The sequence below is a fragment of the Lichenostomus cassidix genome, chromosome 3 (assembly GCF_008360975.1).
Source record: "Lichenostomus cassidix isolate B80296 chromosome 3, HeHo_3.0, whole genome shotgun sequence".
Lineage (NCBI taxonomy): Eukaryota > Metazoa > Chordata > Aves > Passeriformes > Meliphagidae > Lichenostomus > Lichenostomus cassidix.
This window is the reverse complement of record NC_139483.1, coordinates 43906922-43926052: the sequence shown is the minus strand read 5'-3', so window position 1 is coordinate 43926052 and position 19131 is coordinate 43906922. Positions and strand designations below refer to the sequence as shown.

Here is a 19131-nt window from a genome sequence, read left to right as displayed (position 1 = left end):
CAAATACGTGGGAGAAGGAACAAGCTTCCCCCTCCTAATAACATTCTCTATATCCATTAGGGAATAAAAAGAACTTGTAAGGAGATTTAGCTCAAAAACATCGATTAGTATTATTCAGAGATTCACTGCATTTACAGGAATCTCACTCCATTAAGCAGGACACAAGCTTCAACACCTTCCAGCTCACACAACTCCCCAGCTAGCCAGCTGAAAAAGCAGACTGCACACCTTCCCTGCTCTACAAGACCCTTGTACTGGGGCACAGAGAACTCTAAAACACCTTTTGGCTTATTAAAGGTATTGGAAAAGACCAAGCCAAAAAAAGACAGATCAGCAGGACATCTTAACCTACTAGTCATAATGTGGGAAACCACAGCATTATTCCCATCCTCCAGATATTAAGCACATGTTGGTTCCTTAAGAAAAACAGACTAGAGGTGTCAGTGTGGTTCATGTATCAATTGCATGCCCATCTCTTTTATCTACAGGTTCTCAAACAAACAGCAAACTTTCAGCAATTATTGAAAAATAATTAAGCACTCAGCAAAAGCAGCCTGAACTCTGATCTTGTGCATTTATGCACACTCTGTAAGAGCATAACGACTTGTTTTACCATCGGGCCTCTGGCTTTTTAATGCAAAGTAAAGCAACTGCTCTTTTTTGTGAAACCAGAAAAAGTTATTCTTGTATCTGTATATCACAATCCAACTGTCAGCACTGGGAAAGTAACGAAAATAACTTGCATTTGGGTTTCAAACACAGGATCACAAAGCATACATCTTCAAACTCCAAACTACTTCCACTTGCCCAACTTTCCTCTCCCAATCCAGACTATTTATAAACTAACACTCTCAATTTAATGTTGAAATATTCTTCTTGTGATAGTAAGTTACAACATTCCCTCAGTTCTTACAAAAGCACAAATAGTCTTCCTTCTTATTCATGGGGAAGTAACCAGGATGTAAAACCTAAAATCTTGAAAATCACCACCCAAAAGGTCTGTTTCAAAAAGACTTAAATAATAAACAACAAAAATATTGTTATATTCCTTTTTTTCATTTTGTTTCAGATTTGATCAGTATTAGGTACTTCAGATAAACACATATTCACTCACTAATAGGCCACATTTCTTTGCCCTAATTTCTGAGAGCCCATTGGACTAAGATTATTCATAGAAGTCTGCTAAGCCAGATTTAGCCTAACAGTTCTTAAAAATACTGAGTACAAAGTAATAATACCATGACTTTAGGTGCAAAGAAGGGCTAGGAAGCTAATTTGAAACTGCTGCTTTAGACAAATGTTCATCTAAAAGGCTTAAAGTTAAGCATTTATACTTAATGTGTTCTTAGCTTGAAACACAAATTCATGAAATTTTTTAAAGGTTTTCAGATGTGCAGCTACATATGAGTCTAATTAAAATTCAAATGACTGCTTTGTAACTGCTCTGCATGTACTAATGAAGTACATTTCACTCTGAACCCTTCAGAGGAAATATTTAAAATGCTGAGCTCTAGGGGACTTGGCAGAACATGCCAGCTGTGTAACCTTGCAATGTTCAGTTTCCCAGGGTAAGGCAGCAAGCCTGAAGCTGCTGGGGTCGTGCTTGCACTGAACAGACAGCAGCTGTAACTTTCATCTGACATGAATGTACCCAAATAACAACTCCTACCTCTAAATATTTTGGGTTTCCTCTATGTATCATGTATTATCATGTATTTATGTATTATCTTTCAAGGACTTACTGTATTTTATTACAGTCAGTGCATTTGATGAAGACAAATAATCTGTTTGCAGTCCTTAACACCTAGTCCCAAGATTATTTAAGGCTGTACACTAAATAGCGAAAAAGACAAACCCAACCACCAAAAGCCATTAACTGTGCTTTTGGGTAAGGGCACTGCTTTGAACAGAATGTTCAAAATGCAAATAGACAAACCCATAATGCAATGATAGCAACTCTCCTTTTTGACAGGAACAGTATTAAAAAGGTTAGGACTCAGAAAACAAATCACAGCAAACTGGCAGATTTTTCCAAGCCTCTAGAAAACTGACCCAACAAATTACAGGACTGTATATCACATACCTGACTTTCTTCAATCATGGTCTTTGTGTCACAGCCATATCTCAGGCAAGATTTTTCAGCATAATATCCACTTCTTTTTACATTTTAATCTTTAAATAATGAGAGGCCTAAACAGTTACTGGGATATATAGTTATAAAGGAAAACTGACGTAATTAGATTTTTCAGGTTTTCTTCACATATCTTAGACCAGAAGTGGTATTACTACATCTGTTCTACCAAAAAAAAAAAAAAAACAAAACAAAAAAACCCACCAACCAAAAAAACCACACACCTCAAACAAACAAAAAACCAAAAACAAGTTAAAAAACCCCTGTAAAAACAGATTTAAAAAAAAAAAAAACCAGACACATCATATGTGGTTTTGTAGACATTTAGAGCTTGTTTGTTTGTTTGTTTGTTATTAACATACATTTCAATCATGAAGAAAGTTGCAAACTACATACTTGACTGGAGAAATTACAACTTACGGGTTTTTTGCTAAATTGCATAAATTATACAGCTTTGGTTTAAGTTTCTTGAATGGATGGCTTATGTCACTAATAGCATGAACCCCAGAATATTAAAAAGAAAATGAGCATTTTGAAATTTGTTTTGCACTGTTTAGCTGGCAACATTCATAGATGATGTACACATAGATATCATAAGTACTACTCTTTCATTCAGTGCCATCACTTGGAGTATTATCATCAACTAAACTTACCTACAAAATTACTTTGGCTCTATACCATACACTCTACCAGCATATTTAGGAATTCAGAACTTTCCTTGGGAGGTTTTTTCAGGTGCTTTATCGACAACAGTCTTACGTATTTATAAAATATATTTTGAAAAGAAAATCCCAAGTACCCATGGTATTAAAAGTCTTATAATAAAACTCCATTGGTTCTAAATAACTAGTATTAGGCATGCAGAGTCATCCCCAAAAACAGAGAACTGGTTCATAACAATGTCATACTTTTAAAAATATTAAATAAGTGAGCGTGATTTCAAAAGAAACTCTCATTCATGAATGTACAGTTTGAAGATAGGAAGAAGTTGTAATTCCAATTTGGTAGCAAATAATGCCTTATTAAGCTAAAATTCAATGTATTGGAAACTCAATGGGAACACAAGATTTGATAAAAATTATTTCTGTAATATCGAATTAATCCATTCCTGTGTGAATTTAAAATTCCAAATATCTGTTTCAATGGGAGATATGATCTGAAAAACAGTAAGGTTTCATAGATTGGATCTATTATTATTACACTGTTTAGCCTGTGGTGACCAGCTTGATATCACACACTTTGTTTCCTTTTTAAAAACCACCTGAGTTACAGGTGACAGTATAAGTATACTAAACTGGATTGTTATGCCTATAAAAATGCCCACAATTTTCAGCCGATATGAAGCCATATTTCTGTTGCTGCTTTACAGCCACGGAGATCTGACAAAGTGTTTTTCACAGTCATATTCATTTTAAATTATTCACTTTCCATCTCAAGAAATAAGCAATAAGTCTGTTAGTTTCGACTAAATGCAAGGATCACAATCAGATCTGATAGATATAGCTACCAATCTGCATTTAGGCTTTAAATTTACATAATATTTACAAGAAATAAAAACTTAATTAGATATACATAAATAATAAAGATAATATTTAAAATATTGTAAACCATATGTTGCATAAAACTACATACAATGTTGTGAAACACACTGTTCTTATTTACATTGCTTCTATGGAGCGTTTTACTGGGAAACAATGATTCACTGAAAAAAATACTTTCTGATCTACACCTGTGAAGACTTCATCTACCTGTGTCTAAATTATGTATGTCAAATAGGGCAAGTAATGTGCAAGTATGCATAAATTCTCTTCGCTTAAATTATTAAAGTCGACAGTCCTAGTGCAAGTCTGCTAAATGGAATCCTCTGAACATAAGATTACATAAGATTAAGTGCCATCTTTACCATTAAATGGGAATATTAATTTTGGCAACATGACACAAATGCAATTAAAATGGGCTTGGAGGTGCAGCTACAAAGCAATAAAAAACTTCTTTTTTGACTTTTTTAGATGGATGAAATGGAAACATATGTACAGAAATTAGTGACAGTAATTATTAAAAAAAGGAATCCCACCAACCACCTTACTATAAGGCAAATTCACAGGATGATCCACTGTAAACACAAACAAATAACACTGATCTGATTCATCAGAGTGAGTCAATTTTTTAAAAACTCTCTATTTCATTATGTCATAACTGCTCAAAATCATCTGCATGCATCCATATGTTAATGGACACCATGTGCTTTTTTATCTATTTGGATTTACACAATCAAAAACTGTGCACATCACAGTTACTGTTTCTCAGCTGTCAGAAAGAGTTTCAGACTCAGTCTCTCTGGAGACAGATTATTTGCCTTGGCCACTGAGAATATATTTTCTGTAAAAGACAGAAAAAGAAGGCAACCCTTGCCTTCAGATCTTACACTCTGGAAGACAAACAGAGAACAGAGTTTTTCTCCTAGGGGCAGTCAGAGTACAGGAGTTCAGGCCAACGTCCCACCATTCCAGATGACACCCTTGTCCAGAAACATCCATAGAGAATTTGACTGCTGGCATGGAAACAGCTTGCATAAATATTAAGGAATCATACTTTTCACATAGCCTTGCCTATGCCAGGTATAACCTTCTCCAGTCCCCTCCTCCATTGTCCACTTCTCTCTAAGCATAGTTACCCCACACATAGTTTTTATCAGTCCTTTTTAATGATGTAAAGCAGTTCTCTACCTCAGGGCTTAATGAAATTAATATCAGTTTACCACCTGCCACAAAAACAGCAAAAAAACCCCAAAACCTTATGCCATTTAGAAAAGTATAATTCAGTTTTCAGTGTTCTGCTGTGCAATGGCTCACAAGGGATCAAAACCATATTTTTGACTGACCAGAGCTGAGTATTTTTCATTCTGCACCATAGACAGGAATAGTTTTCCAGAGCTGTTAAAACAGTTTGAGCTTGGTTTTTTTTCAACAATCTATGCATTATTTAAGTCTAAAAAAAAATCACTTCACTAGCAGAAAACATAATCTTTTAACAAATGGACTTCCTCATACTACCAATCTGTTTATATGTAGAAAGCAACAACTTTAATATTCAAATGTAAAGAAACAGATCTCACTAATCTTGAGGAAAGTTAACTGATCATAATTTTGTTTTAATAAAAGGGATGGTCTCCCACACAAGAAATAAATCTAAAAGTACAGGAACAATGATGAAACAAAATTACCTATAGACAATTGTCAGAAAGGAAGTTTACAGGTGTGCTGGTTCTGGTTGGGGTAGAGTTAATTTTCTTCACAGTGGCTGGTATGGGGCTGTGTTTTGGATTTGTGCTGAACACAGGGATGATAACATAGAGGTGTTTTTGTTATTGCTGAGCAGGGCTTACAGAGAGCCAAATCCTTTTCTGCTTTTTGTTGTGCCACACTGACAAGAAAGTTAGGGGTGCATGGAAGCTTTGAGGAGACACAGCTGGGAAAAGTGACCCAGATTGACCAAAGAGATATTCCAGACCAAATGACATCACGTGCAGTATATAAAGTGGAGGGAAGAAGAAGGGGAGGCACCTTTTGAGTGATGGTGTTTGTCTCCCCAAGTAACCATTGCATGTGATGGGGCCATGATCTCCTGGAGATGGCTGAAAACCTGCCTGCCCATGAGAAGCAGGGAACTAATTACTTCTTTTGCTTTGCTTAGGTGCACAGGTCTTGCTTTTCCTGTTAAACTGTGTTTATCTCAACCCACAAGTTTTTTCACTTTTAACCCTTTCTCCCTGATCCCACTGGTGGGGGATAGAGTGAGCGACTGTGTGGAGCTTGGCTGCTGGCTAAGGTCAAAACATGACAATGGGGCTTTTGCCATTTTTTTCTGACACCCATCTCTTATTTACTTCTTCTTACTTAAGAAATTAAAATTTACGCTATAGACTTGACAAAACTTGCTGAAGAAATAATTGCATGAGATAAGGAAACTAGGCATTTAAAATTTTGTCTTCAGCATATCTTCTTTGGGTTTTGTTATTCTTGCTGCTGAATGTTGATGATTTATATATCTAATATTGTTATACACTTGAAACTTGTAACTTATTCATAGAACAAGATCCATTTTGAAACAGATCTGCTTTGAAATGGGTAGAAATTGAATTATAAATATTTTTCACTTGATCTACTACACCTCTACAGATGAGGCAGTCATGTGTTTATCTCAGACAAGCCTGACAGTTTTATATTCAGGACTGTCTCCTATTAATGAAATGACACATAATTTTGACCTGATGTCTTGCTTATCTGTTATTTTGCTCTTCAAGATGAGTGGTCAATTTGAGAAACCTGCAGCCTTGCACTAAGTCAAGACCTTTTCTGCTCCTCAACTCACTCCACCAGCGTGCAGGATGGAGGTGCATGAGTTGTGCCTGTAATTCAAACACTACACTTCTGTTTGCATTAAAGTCCATCACAACCCCATTGTAACTGGAAAATGGCTATTAAGACATGCATAGAAATTTTTTAACAGTCCCAAGAACTCTACTTTTAAATTATCACATGCCTCTTCAAATATTTCCTATGTTCCTCCTTATATAATGCAATAGGAACATTCTATGCATACAGACATTAGGAAGAAAAACATTTTTATTTACTCTTATTTATAGTCAACTTTGGTTTAAGGATTTGATAATTTTATGGCTCCCTCGGTATTTCTAGCTAAGAATGAATTCAGATGAGCTCATCCTGACAACTGTCAGCCCTTAAAAATTAAAACACAGATGAGCTGCATGGGCTTTCTTTTGTTTGCTTTTTTCCACCCAAGTTCATGAAGAAAGAGCAGAATACAGATTGCTTCATAAAACAAGGAGAAAAACCAGTATCAGCAAACAAGCATAGAAAACTGATATGAAATCTCCACTGCATTCCTTAAAGATAAGAATATTCAGGAGTTTTAGATGAGGAGAGAGAGACTGTGGATTTAATACCCAAATTTACTGAATGATAATAAATTCATTAAATAGATCTTTCAGGCCTCACAGACAATGAGCACTACAACCACTTCTATCCTAGAACATTTTTATTGTTAAAAAGATTCACTTAAAACGGAGCAGCATGAATTACTTCATCAAGATCACTGCTATTATAATGAATCATTAATATCCTAGTGAAAAATTTATTATTATGAATAATACATTCTGAATGATGAGACAGAAAATGAAGCATTACTCTGTGAAATATCAGAGAGAATCAAAGTGATGCTGTGAAAGCTGGCAAGATAACCATCATTTTTCATTCTAAATCTTTCTAGATGTCTTTCCAGATGCTTTACCTTTATTATATTTTCTCATCAAATATTTACATTTTCACAGAAGAAGAAAACAAATATGTTAAGCAATGGTCTTCCCTTTCTACGAACAAAATGTCCAAGTATATCCATTACCTTGTCCACTATAATCAGCTCTGCCCTCAGGGTGCCCATTTGAATCTTCACAATATTTATTTGAGCATATATGATGGTGAAACAAAATCCCTTCTTTGCAATAAATAGCAAAGTTATTTTTTCAAACTACTCTATCTACTGCATATATATGAGAGTTAGAGGAGACTTAGATAAAGTGTCAGACGAGGTAATTTTGATACTTGCACTATGCTCAGAGAGACAATTAGGTCTTAAATTTATAATCACTTCAATGTAAATGCCACAAAACAAAAACCTACCACGAACAGAATAATTGCTTTCTTTTCTGTGGAGTTAGAATCAGAGCAATCAACTTGTCTTTGAGTTGCAGTACACAAAAGTTGCATTGTGGTTTACTATAACTGAGTTCAGACAAGAAAAATAACAAGCATATTATTTGAGATGGTATTCTGCAGCTAACAAGTTTTAGCAAGTGAACCCAAAACAGAAAACACAGCATTAGAGCTCAGCCAAAGGACAAATGAAAAATTAAAGGTTGAATTGGGATTAAATATTCTTTGTATTATTGATAGATTTGATTTTTCTATTCTCCTTGACAGATTTGTGTATATTACATCAAAGCAAGCAATGTTACAACTATCTTTGCTTCATGACATGCAATGACAATTAGAAGACTCAGTGGTACCTTAGAATTTGATGTGGATTCCAAAAAGCAAAGCCTGTTGCCAAATCCTTCTGCAGCAAGGCACAATTTCTGTTGCTCCTTGTGAACAGTTGCAGTGCACTGCAGAACCACTTCATCATCCTAAAAAAATAAAAGCAAAAAGAGAACTAGGGTTATGCTTCTGACACAACAAGACCTGTGGAAGCTTTAAGAAAATCATTATTAAATGCACAAACTCTTATCCCTGAACACAAGCAGAATCAAATCCCAGCATAATTTTTATTGTAAGTTGTAAATGTGGGCAAATCAATTAAAATAATTATAATAACTGCCTATGTGCTTTTCCTGTCTGCTTGTCCTTGTCCAGAAGTCAGAGAATGAGTTTTATTTTAATTACACCCAAAGCACACAGAAACTGATATTTCTTTGATTAGGTTGATCACACAATGCAAAGAAGTGGCAAAGCTTAAAAATCAATTAATTGACAGGTACTATATACATTTGAATTAACTTCTTTGTGTATACATCACACATATTCTACCTAGTGCAACTTGCTTAGAAGGTTGTAAAGAAATAAGTAAACAAAATAAAAAAGGGGTCTTTTCTGTCTTCAGAGTAATTTTGTATATATGCTTCATAACTTGGGCTTTTTGCAGTAAGCTGAAAAGTAATCTTTGTACAATCTTGTGCAAATAAAGGATTTTTCTTCCAAAAAAACTAGTGCCTACTCGCTGCTGCACCTTGTAAAAGCCATAGAGAGAACTGCCCACAGTTTCCTAACAGGAGGGGGTGTGGTGACTTGCTGTGACTTTTGTGACGAAGCAAGACTTCGTGATGGAAGATAATAAAAGTATGATGACTAAGCAGGGTGCTGAAGCTTATTAGAGAAAATACTGCTGCTATCTTATACTGAGTTTAATAGACTTTTATGAACTTGCCAATTAAGTGTTCTGTGCTTATCCTAATGTGCAGGCATACAAAGAGAGGCAGGAAATACCCAGAAATTAAAAGGGAAAATGAGTTATTGGGACAGCTGTCCCATAGCTCTGCTCCGTATAGCAGAGGAAGGATAGTCTAGGAGGAACCAATGATATCTTGCACACAGCAAAGCAAAAAAGTGCATTCCTTAGTCCTTAGTATGTATTAACCAAAATTTCATGGGACTAATTCCTTGTAGTAACAGTCAAAGGAGATCTTATCAGTGAGCCTCAAAAAGCAGACGTAGACCCTTATTTAAATCCCAGATCTTCTAACTAATACAACCATCAGCTGGAGAATCTCTGCAGAAATATGGTTCAAGTTAAAGAAAGAAAATTTAATTGCAATGAATCTATTTTCTAGCAGAGATTTTCTGTTTGAGAATAGAAAAAATAGCATCTCCCTGTGCATTCTGCCAATTCATTTATGAGTTTCCAATAATAAATTTAAAATGAGTTATTATGAAGAGGCCATATTTAACACTGTAAGTAAAATGCAATAAATAGAACAATAAAACTACAGGATGAAGCATGCAACTGGAAGTAGAACAGGCTGAGACTACAAAAATGCTTGCATTAAAGTAGGAACATTTACCAAAAAAGAGTTGTTCTAACAGGCAGCTTGCTACATAGGGACATTCAGAAAAGTTCATCAAATTAAATAAATGCCTGAATTTAAAGTGAACTGAATAATTTGAAGCCACCTGTAAACACCCATCCTGAATTAAGCTAGCTTTTAATTTGGTTTTATTTACTTCACTCAAATAATTAAACTAGACTAAATTAAAGTGTACTTCGTTCTGAAAAGAACAGGAGCTTACATAGAATTTAATCACTCAAAAAGATTAATTCCTGTTACCTCTTTTAATTGTTCCCATATAGCAAAGGTAACCGTAGGTAAACCAATTTTCCTCGTACACCTGCAACAGTGCCCATGCTGCAATCCACAGTCAATTGTAGAGGTAAAAAGTAATAACTGCTTCCATTCAGGCATTAAATTCAGAAAACGTAACACATGCATACGTTTCTGGGGAAGTTCATAATGTAAAATCATAGTTAACAAAGAAAAATCCCCGAAGGCAAATTTCAAGGATCAAAAAGACCACACATACAGACCTAACAGCTTTGCTGTGTACTCTTTGTAAAAGTAACACCATCTATTAAAACCCAGAGCACTTGGGGGGGACAGTGAGTGGTTGGTTGTGTTTATCTTTTAAAGCAGTAAATTACTATTTCCTAATCTTAATTACACTTGGTTCAAATAAACGTTTCTTTCCACGTTAAAAATAGCAGTGTTAGATTGAAGCTATATAAATACATTCTCCTTCCTCTTTCTCTTCCTAGCCCTTCTTCCTGAAGTACCCACACCAGCAGAATGGAAATTTCAGTAACCCTGTCACCATCACACATTGTGCTAGAGTTGCCTCCAAAAAGGGTGACTAGAGAAGATTCTAACATTGTACCTCCACAGCCAGAAGCAGACAACACAGTAATGCTATTTCCTACTGAAATGAATCACCAATTTTATTTTATACAGCCCCATTTTCAACCATTGTATGCTAGGTTTTTAGAGAACATCTGAAAAGTGTTCTACATAGTCCATCTACGAAAGTTATTCTATGCTGACAGCAGCAAAAATATAAGTTGGTTTGGGGCAAGTCCCTGACACACTTAATTTTAGTTAATGATCTAATGTATCATACACTTCCCTGCAAACTACATGTCTAATGCAGATGCTGACTGTTGGAGGATTAAGAACAAGAAATTAGCAACCGCTAAATTTCCTGACACACAAACTTTCTGCATTCATTTTGCAAACATCTTCCCCTTCTTTCTCTGTGCAGCGTACAGCACACATGGATGATTTTGTTACATACTTGGAACACAAAAAATGATGCTTTATTAATAAATGCTTACAAGTTCATGAAAATCGATCACCCGCCCATGCCCTTTCCCAAAGTTTATTTCTGGGTTTTCAGGATATGTTCATTAAAACAGACTCAATTTCAAGTCCGTTTTGCTACATTTTCTTCGTTTTCTATGGAGATGGTCACAAGAAATCTTCTCTTAACTCAGGGCACAGAGTCACAGTGTTGTGGAACTTCTTGTTCTAGTCCAGGTGGTGTTGAAACAATTGGCACAGAAGGTTAAGAAAGATCCAACGCTAATCTCAGATCAAGTCAAAGGTAATTACAGATAATGATGTGTCACACACAAAGTTCTAAGTTACTTTGCATTTCTGTGCATATCATTAGAGAAATGCCAAACAGAGGCTCCACCCTAGACTCAGTTTCCCAACATTTACTGACCATCTGTGCAGAAAATTCCTATAGATATTCAACTTGATTGTGTTGCAGAATTATATTAAGATACATTATTCCATTACGTTCCTTTAAAGCAGACTGGTTAGTTGGGAAGCATCTCAGCAGTGTCTTTCTAAACCTGTTTTCAAATCAGCAAATTATATGCATCTCCAGTACCAAGAGGGATAAAAATGCGTCATTTCATTATTTGAAGTCACACCACCAACGAGACCTTCACTGAAGGTCACTTTGCTCTTATATGAAGAACACCACAATGTGCATTGTACCAAATATCTATTAAAGAAGAATATCTTTCAGATATTCTGGCATCTTGAATTATGAGATGTCTCAAACTGGTTCATTCCTTCCAATTATCTTCTGATATTAGATCATCATAAATTTTCCTGTCATATTAGAACTGATTAAAGTAATTTATATTTCAAAGGGCTGTAATTGTAGCCTTCAAAAGTTTAGCAAATACATCAACTCTCCTCACACATGACTGAAAATTCAGGGGGGTAGAGGCAATGCAAAGCTCCTGACAATAATATTAATGCCTTTTAAACATATCTACAAATGTTGAGTTATTTAATATCACAGTAAACTAAACACAGACAAACATTTGAGAGTTCAATAAACCAACTTCAAGCACAGATGTTTCATGCAAAAATGTAATCACTTGTACAAATTTTTTATTCACCTGGAGTATAAACTCTTGGACAAACAGTGTTTTAAGACATGCAGAAGTCTGTGCATATCTGTGCATAGCTGCACTGACAATATGAAGTGCACAGCCAAAAGAAGAAAGACTAGTGTTTTACTGCACAGTTATAGGTCTTTGTAATAGATCAAGATAAGATGTTTTAGTAAACATTAGTGTGTCTCTATCATTTTCCATTAAACAAGTTTAGTATATACTTGATCTCATTGAAATGCAAATAAAACCCAGTATCTGTATTCTGCAGTAACTAGCAACTCTATTTGATTTAAAGTTCATATTCAAAACAGCCACAACAGATAAAGATTAGACAAAATAGTTTTGAAAAAGTTTCAGTACAGTTTGGAAGAAAGGGCAATAGCACAAGCATGAAATCCCTGCAGTCTTTTCCATTGCCAGATATTTTTGCTACTCTTGTTTTACTGATTAATCATCACTTTGATAAACATCTGCCTGTTTCCTCCATGAGAACTGGAAAATTTTACTATTTCCATCCCAATTCCCTATCACCATAGCAGCTTTCATTAGTAAGTCCAAAGACACTGCTTTGTCTTCTATTTTTCCAGGGTCTGGATGCACAAAAAGAGATATCTAGAGAGCAAGGGAAAGTAGGTGCCAACAACCACACAGATTCTGTGCACACAGTTGTGCTGAAGCTTATTTTCAAACGCACAAGGAAAGGTCAGACCAAATACATACAATGGGGCACAGTTCAGGTGTATTATATTTACTGCAGCTAAGACTGAATTTAACTCAGGAAGCTGTTCATTTAGTTTAGATACTTTATTAGATGATTCTTCTGTCCTTCCTTGTTCACCCTTCAGTTCGCAATCAGAGCTGCTTCATAACACCAAGGAATTTGGAAGTGCAGTAATCCCCATCCCAAAAATGTGGATGTAAGGAGCAAAGATGATGCTACCTTGCCACAGTAACAGAGTATGGCAACAGGATGACAGAAATGGTGCTTGCAATGCTCAGTTGACTGATAACCTGAGTCAAAAAGCTATTCTCTTCCCCAAGTCTGAGGACTGAAGACAGGATTAGAAAGCTGAGGCTGCTCAGCCTGGAGAAAAGGTTGTGTGGAGACCTCACAGCAACCTTCCAGTATCTGAAGGAGGCCAGGGAAGCCAGAGAGGGACTCTTTGCCAGGAACTGTAGTGATGAGGCAGAGAGTAAAGGGTACAAACTGAAAGAGGGGAAATTGAGGTTAAACATTAGGAAGAAATATTTTACTGTTAGGATGATGAGACCCTGGAACAGACCCCAGCCCTGGCAGTATTTAAAGCCAGGCTTGATAATGCCTTGAGCATCCTAGTCTAGTGGGAATTGTCCCTGTCCAGGGTGAGAGGGTTGGAACAATCTTTAAGGTCCCTTCCAATCCCTTAACATTCAATGATTCTATGAAATGACCTTGCAGAAGGCACTGTGCAGCTAAAGCTACCACAGCCAGCCATATACAGTGCTTTAAGATGATGAGCAAGAACCATCTTGGAGTAATCCATTAATCCTGATAAATCCTTGTGTTTCAGCCAGAACACCAGTTCATAGTTTTAAAGATACTGTATTTCCCAGCACAAAGATATTCTGCTCTGTGTCATGTCAGATATCTGTGCTGACTTAAACAACACAAGCTTTTGATAAGCACACTACTGTATTATTCTGATTTTTCAAGTAGCAATTTGAAAAATTCAGGTAGATGTTATCTATGTCACAAAGCCCTACTTATTTTTAAACATCCAATTTTGAAAAGCAAGGACAGTTATTGATTAAAAAGAAGAACACAGCAGATTTATAACAATATCTATTCATGAAGGGCTATGTAATTCTTGTCATAAAATCTTTATACTCAAAGATACTAAATAAATAAATGAATGATTTAGCAGAGGACCCAGTGACTATAAAAACCCCAACACTCCCCCTTAATAGCACCCTAGCATTTTCTACAGCTAAAATTACTCCTGAAGCAAAAAATACTGCCTCTAATAGCCATAAATTGTCAAACTGCATCCTTAGAACTGCATTCTGGAAGACTAGGGAAGAGCATGGGCTTGCTCACTAGGTATAATATTAAAACACCAAGTTCTCAAGCTCCTTAATAGCACTTTCATTTGCAGCAATTATTTGACTGCTCTATGAAACACACTCAAATCTCCTAAGATTACATGCAATATATACTACCCAGTCAAGAAGAAAGGGCATTTTCTTATGTCAAATGTGGATGTATGTTATGTTCACATACACATTATGTGGGAACATGTTACATTCCCACAAGAATGTTTTGACTATGTGTATTTTTCCAAAAACACCAATTTCAAGTTATGGCTGAGGAAAAACATATATGTACATACATATGCATATGTATACGCAGAAGTGTTTTTGTCATATTGTTCACACGTACATGCACACATATATTTCCTTGTAATAGACAACATTACTGTGTCCTATTAAACCCTGAAAATTGTTACCTCCCATGTAAAGTCAGTTCTGACTAATCCTTAACCTTCTCAATGTTAATTCTATTAAAGAACTACAATTGTCTGGCAAGTCCCACAGGTGGGCATTATCTACAGTACAATAGCTGTTAGTACCTCTTCAACATGGGCATAATTGGAATTTAAAGGAGGGAGTCTTTGCTGTGGCATCTTCCTGGAAACCTGATACTTGGTGGGTCATTTGGTTGTTTTTTTTAAATATTCATCATGTTTTATTTTATTTTTTATTCTGCACATTGTAGTACTTTTTTCATCATTATGCACACTCCTATAAATTCTAAATTCATTCATATCGTAATGGTTTAGTCAAAAGATAGGACTATCATTTTGGAAAAAATGGGGAGTCAAAAGATAGGAAAGACTGAATCTTTTTTTTCTTTTCTCCACTCTCTGAGAATGCAAAATATATTTTCCTGCTGTATGTCATTTTCCTGTTTTTAAAACTATCCCATTACCAACTCCAAGTGTTTTATTTTGACCATGCAAGAAAATCACAGTATTGGAGCTTTTACTCTTGCAACAACCCTCTGCAGGAAAAGGTGAAGATAAATAAAGTAGCAATACACCACAATTAATACATTTATTTAGAAACACTGTGTGTGCTTCAGCCGAAGGTGCCTAAACTCATCACATCAACTATAACATTTGCATTTCCCTTCCATTTAATGACAAAAACAACCTTTTTCAAGTATTTGCCTTGATTTTAAATTTTATGCGTGATATTTCACTCCTCTGCAGAGAATGCAACAAATAACAAGAGGTATTAATGATTTAAATAATTTGCAGTGCTCTTTGCAATCTGACTCATTATACATAATTATCTTCCTTAAAGATATAATGCTGACTCTGTTTCTACTGTGCTCTGACAATACACCAATTCTGAAACTGCCTAGAGAACAGAGAATGTCACATTTACAAAATTCAACATTCAAAGGTTAAACCTGGTAAGTTATGCTTGTACATTCAAACTCCTACTGCTGTTTGATATGACAAATACTGCAGTTAGTGGAATGTTTCCTTGACTTCCATAGGCTATAAATCAGGACCTCAGCACAGACTTTAATTTAATATCTCAATTTTTAATGGGTTCCTCAAACTCCACATAGGCAGAGTTCTGCTTCACTGCATCCCATTTACTGTTCAACTGTGCAACTGAACCGTGCAATGGGAATAGGTGCCACACATACTTTAATCTGCTCTGTAGATTTACAAATAGAAATTTAGCCAATACAAACTGCTTTCTGAACCAGCAAAATACTTCTTGACTTACAAAGTTCACTTCAACTTCCCTTTGCCTTGCTGAGATTCGCACTAGATTACAGAGTAGAAGTTTGTAAGTCCTGTGTGATATCAAACACAAGACTCAGATAATTACAGGCAACCATAGGCTAACAGAATAATAGGGTCCACAAATCAATCCCCTAAGATGACCCTAGGCATCTGAGCAGCGAAAAAAAAAAAGTAAAATCAAAAATCAAACGTGATTTTTTTTATTATTGGCATCTGAGTAACACACACAGCACACTTTAAGTCTCAATAGAAGCTCCACTACTACTACTTGACCCAGAATCCTTTTCTTGCTTTGCTTTAGAAGGCAAAACCTACAACAGAGAAGTCAAGTAGCAAATTAAGATGGTGGTTTTGCTTCCCCAAATCCCTGCTGACAACAAACAGAAGCCTTGGCCCACAAAATTTATGAAACACCACATACATTACCTGCAAGAACTGCGATCAACAGAGATTAAATAGCTTTTCAACAATTGTATAGAAGACAGCAATAGAACAAACACTCAGAGAACAGCATGACTTAACTGCTAACTCTATTCTTGACTGATCAACCAGTGCCTTCAACAAACTACCCAATTTTGAAATACCACCAAATTAGGACAATGACGCTAGCACTTCTGACATCTGAATGCAAAGGAGGATTGTGACAGACATAAGAAAAGACCCCAAAGTTCTGATTACTGTATCTGAGCTTGAACCACAACTCTACTATTTCCTTGGTAGCAGATCACCACTGCAATAGTATGTTTCAGCCATTTTGATGCTTTGTTTTGAATAAGGGAAGGAGAGAGTTCAAAAAGACAGATGATACTGATACCTAGAGGAAAATAGGAAAGATCCAGCAAAACTGGTGGGATGCGGTATGCTTAGATTGTAAGAAAACTTGGCAACAATGGCATTTTTGTCACTAAAACATGGAATAGAGGACAGGTAATACTGTTCCTCAGTGCATTAAGGAAATAAGTATTAGAAAGGGAAAAGTGTTCTGAAAATGAAGCATTTTTACAGACCAGTTTAGAAGCTTCATCATTATAAGACTACAAAAACTGCTCAAGAAAACTTCTTTCAGGATGATTTATGCATAGCTGAACTTGTCTTAGGATGAGAAGAAGAGAGATGACTTTTCTGGTCAAACAATTCTAAATGGCCTGAGCACATTTAATTGTACAAGTTTTAGTTTCATCCTGTAGGAGGAGTAATTTCACAAGAATTCAACCTTATTCCAATGGAATTCTCCTTTGAGAAAGAAAACCCCATGCAGAACAGATGGAATTCCAAAGGACCAGATTCGCTGGTAGTTCTCAATACAGTACTATGAAGCAGGCTGCTAGTACAATAACCATGTTACCTCCTCCTCCTTCCCTAAAAAGCTCTAACTTAGTCATCAAAATAATTTGCAACATTACAGCAATGTCATGGCAATCTGCAGTACTAAAGACACGTGGCAGTAAAAAAAAAAAGAAAATCAAACCTGAAGAAAATAACCAATCTTGAGTCACACAGATTCATATTCTGCACTTGTCAGAGAAAGTCTTCACTAAAGAACAATGATATAAAGAGCCTGTCAGAAAGCAATCACTAAATAACAAGGGAAAAAGCTTGTTGCACACTACTTGGCCAAGCAGAGTTTATCTAGGAGTTGTGCTTCAACACCACACTGTCGCCAACACAGAGCTCAACCCAGTCTGTGCATTCCACAGCCACACAAGGGAAATGAAGGGTGTGACCAGAAGGCAGTGAACAAACAGAATGCACAGCTCCAGCACACACAGGTATCAAGTGCACCTTCCCTGCTATGAGAAGTGCTCCATGACAAAACAAACACAGCACTGGCTTTGGTCTGGCTGGGCACTGAGCTGTGCTATCGTAGATGACTGTAACCTGCAGCTGCACATGCTACTCACCTCCTCAAACAACTTACTAGTGATAGCAACGTGCACACAACACTGACAGCAGATGTGCTACCTACATATAATCTAAAAGCTTCCTCTTCCAGCTCTTTATCCCACCAAGTCATCATGAAACTGTGTCAAATTTGGTTTCAGCATTCAGAGGCCTTGTATATGTACATGTGCTAGCATGCTCTTGATTGACTTCTACTAAAAATGTGTCTGCAAATGAACATATTCCCAAATTAGATGGTTCATTGTATTATTTCTCACCAATCAGCTCCTGTAATCCTACAATCTTTAAAAAATGCCAAGTTCAGCTGTCAGTGTCTAATAATAAATTTGTCTGTCACCATAGTTAGCAATGGCTAGCTCTACATCTGACACAGTTGACAGACAAGTGGTGGAAAACATCTGTAAGAAAACATAGATACTAAATTAAAACATCTGGTGAGCTTATTTCAGCTTCTTAACAGCCTTAGTATCTTAAATTTATCTCTGACGTAACTGCACCTATTTTTAGGAATTTGATAAGAATCCATTGTATTACAACCTCACTCACTAGTTCCAGGCTATGCCTCTTCTGCACTCAAAGGTGTGATTACAGCATGGGAGATCTCTATGCTATATTTGATTTTGCTGGTGTGAATAACAGTAGCAGTAAAGATAGAGGTGAGAGCATGCTAGAAAAGGTGCCCACAAGATTTTGCAGCCAAACACAAGATTATATCTATTGTCTGAGGTAGGAAGGTAGAAAACTGATTCTAATAAATATCAAGGACTTTATAACCCCACAGCACTCACAGCTAATAAATCCCAACTCTCTCCAGTATCTGAAAATGATGTATCTGAAAATAATCACAGAAGGGTTTTCATTTTACAATGCTTTTCTGAGAAATACCTCATTAATCTCACCTGGAAAACAGAGGCACATGTTAAAGTAAATAATTTTCTCAAGGCTACAAAATACTGAGACTCAAACTGAACAGACACATTCTTTGCTGTATGTTCCTATTAATGAGTTCCAGAGCAAGAAGGCTCTGAGAACACACCTCTCTCATGAACAAGGTTCTCTCACTCCAACTCACGCTGTGAAAACCTCCCCTCTACACTGTCCCTTTCATGCAAGAATAGATGAGAAAAGGCTCATCAGCCCTCAGTCTTGGATTCTGTGAGCAGTCTCAGCTAAGCCAGTAATGCGACCTTCTGCTTGAGTCTGCGCATTCCATCCTAGATCACTTTCTCTTCCCTTCATTTTTATCAGCAGTAT

The 19131-nt window shown here is 36.2% G+C and overlaps 1 protein-coding gene across 12 annotated transcripts in view; it reads right to left on the bottom strand.

The window, feature by feature from the left end:
* Nucleotides 1-19131, bottom strand: part of RYR2 (ryanodine receptor 2) — a 383225-nt gene that overhangs the window by 278602 nt on the left and 85492 nt on the right. For all 12 annotated transcript variants that reach the window (XM_085055535.1, XM_085055538.1, XM_085055530.1 and 9 more), the window contains exon 2: nucleotides 8217-8336. In XM_085055535.1, the coding sequence (XP_084911661.1) occupies nucleotides 8217-8336 (120 nt within the window). The remainder of the gene's footprint in view (nucleotides 1-8216; nucleotides 8337-19131) is intronic.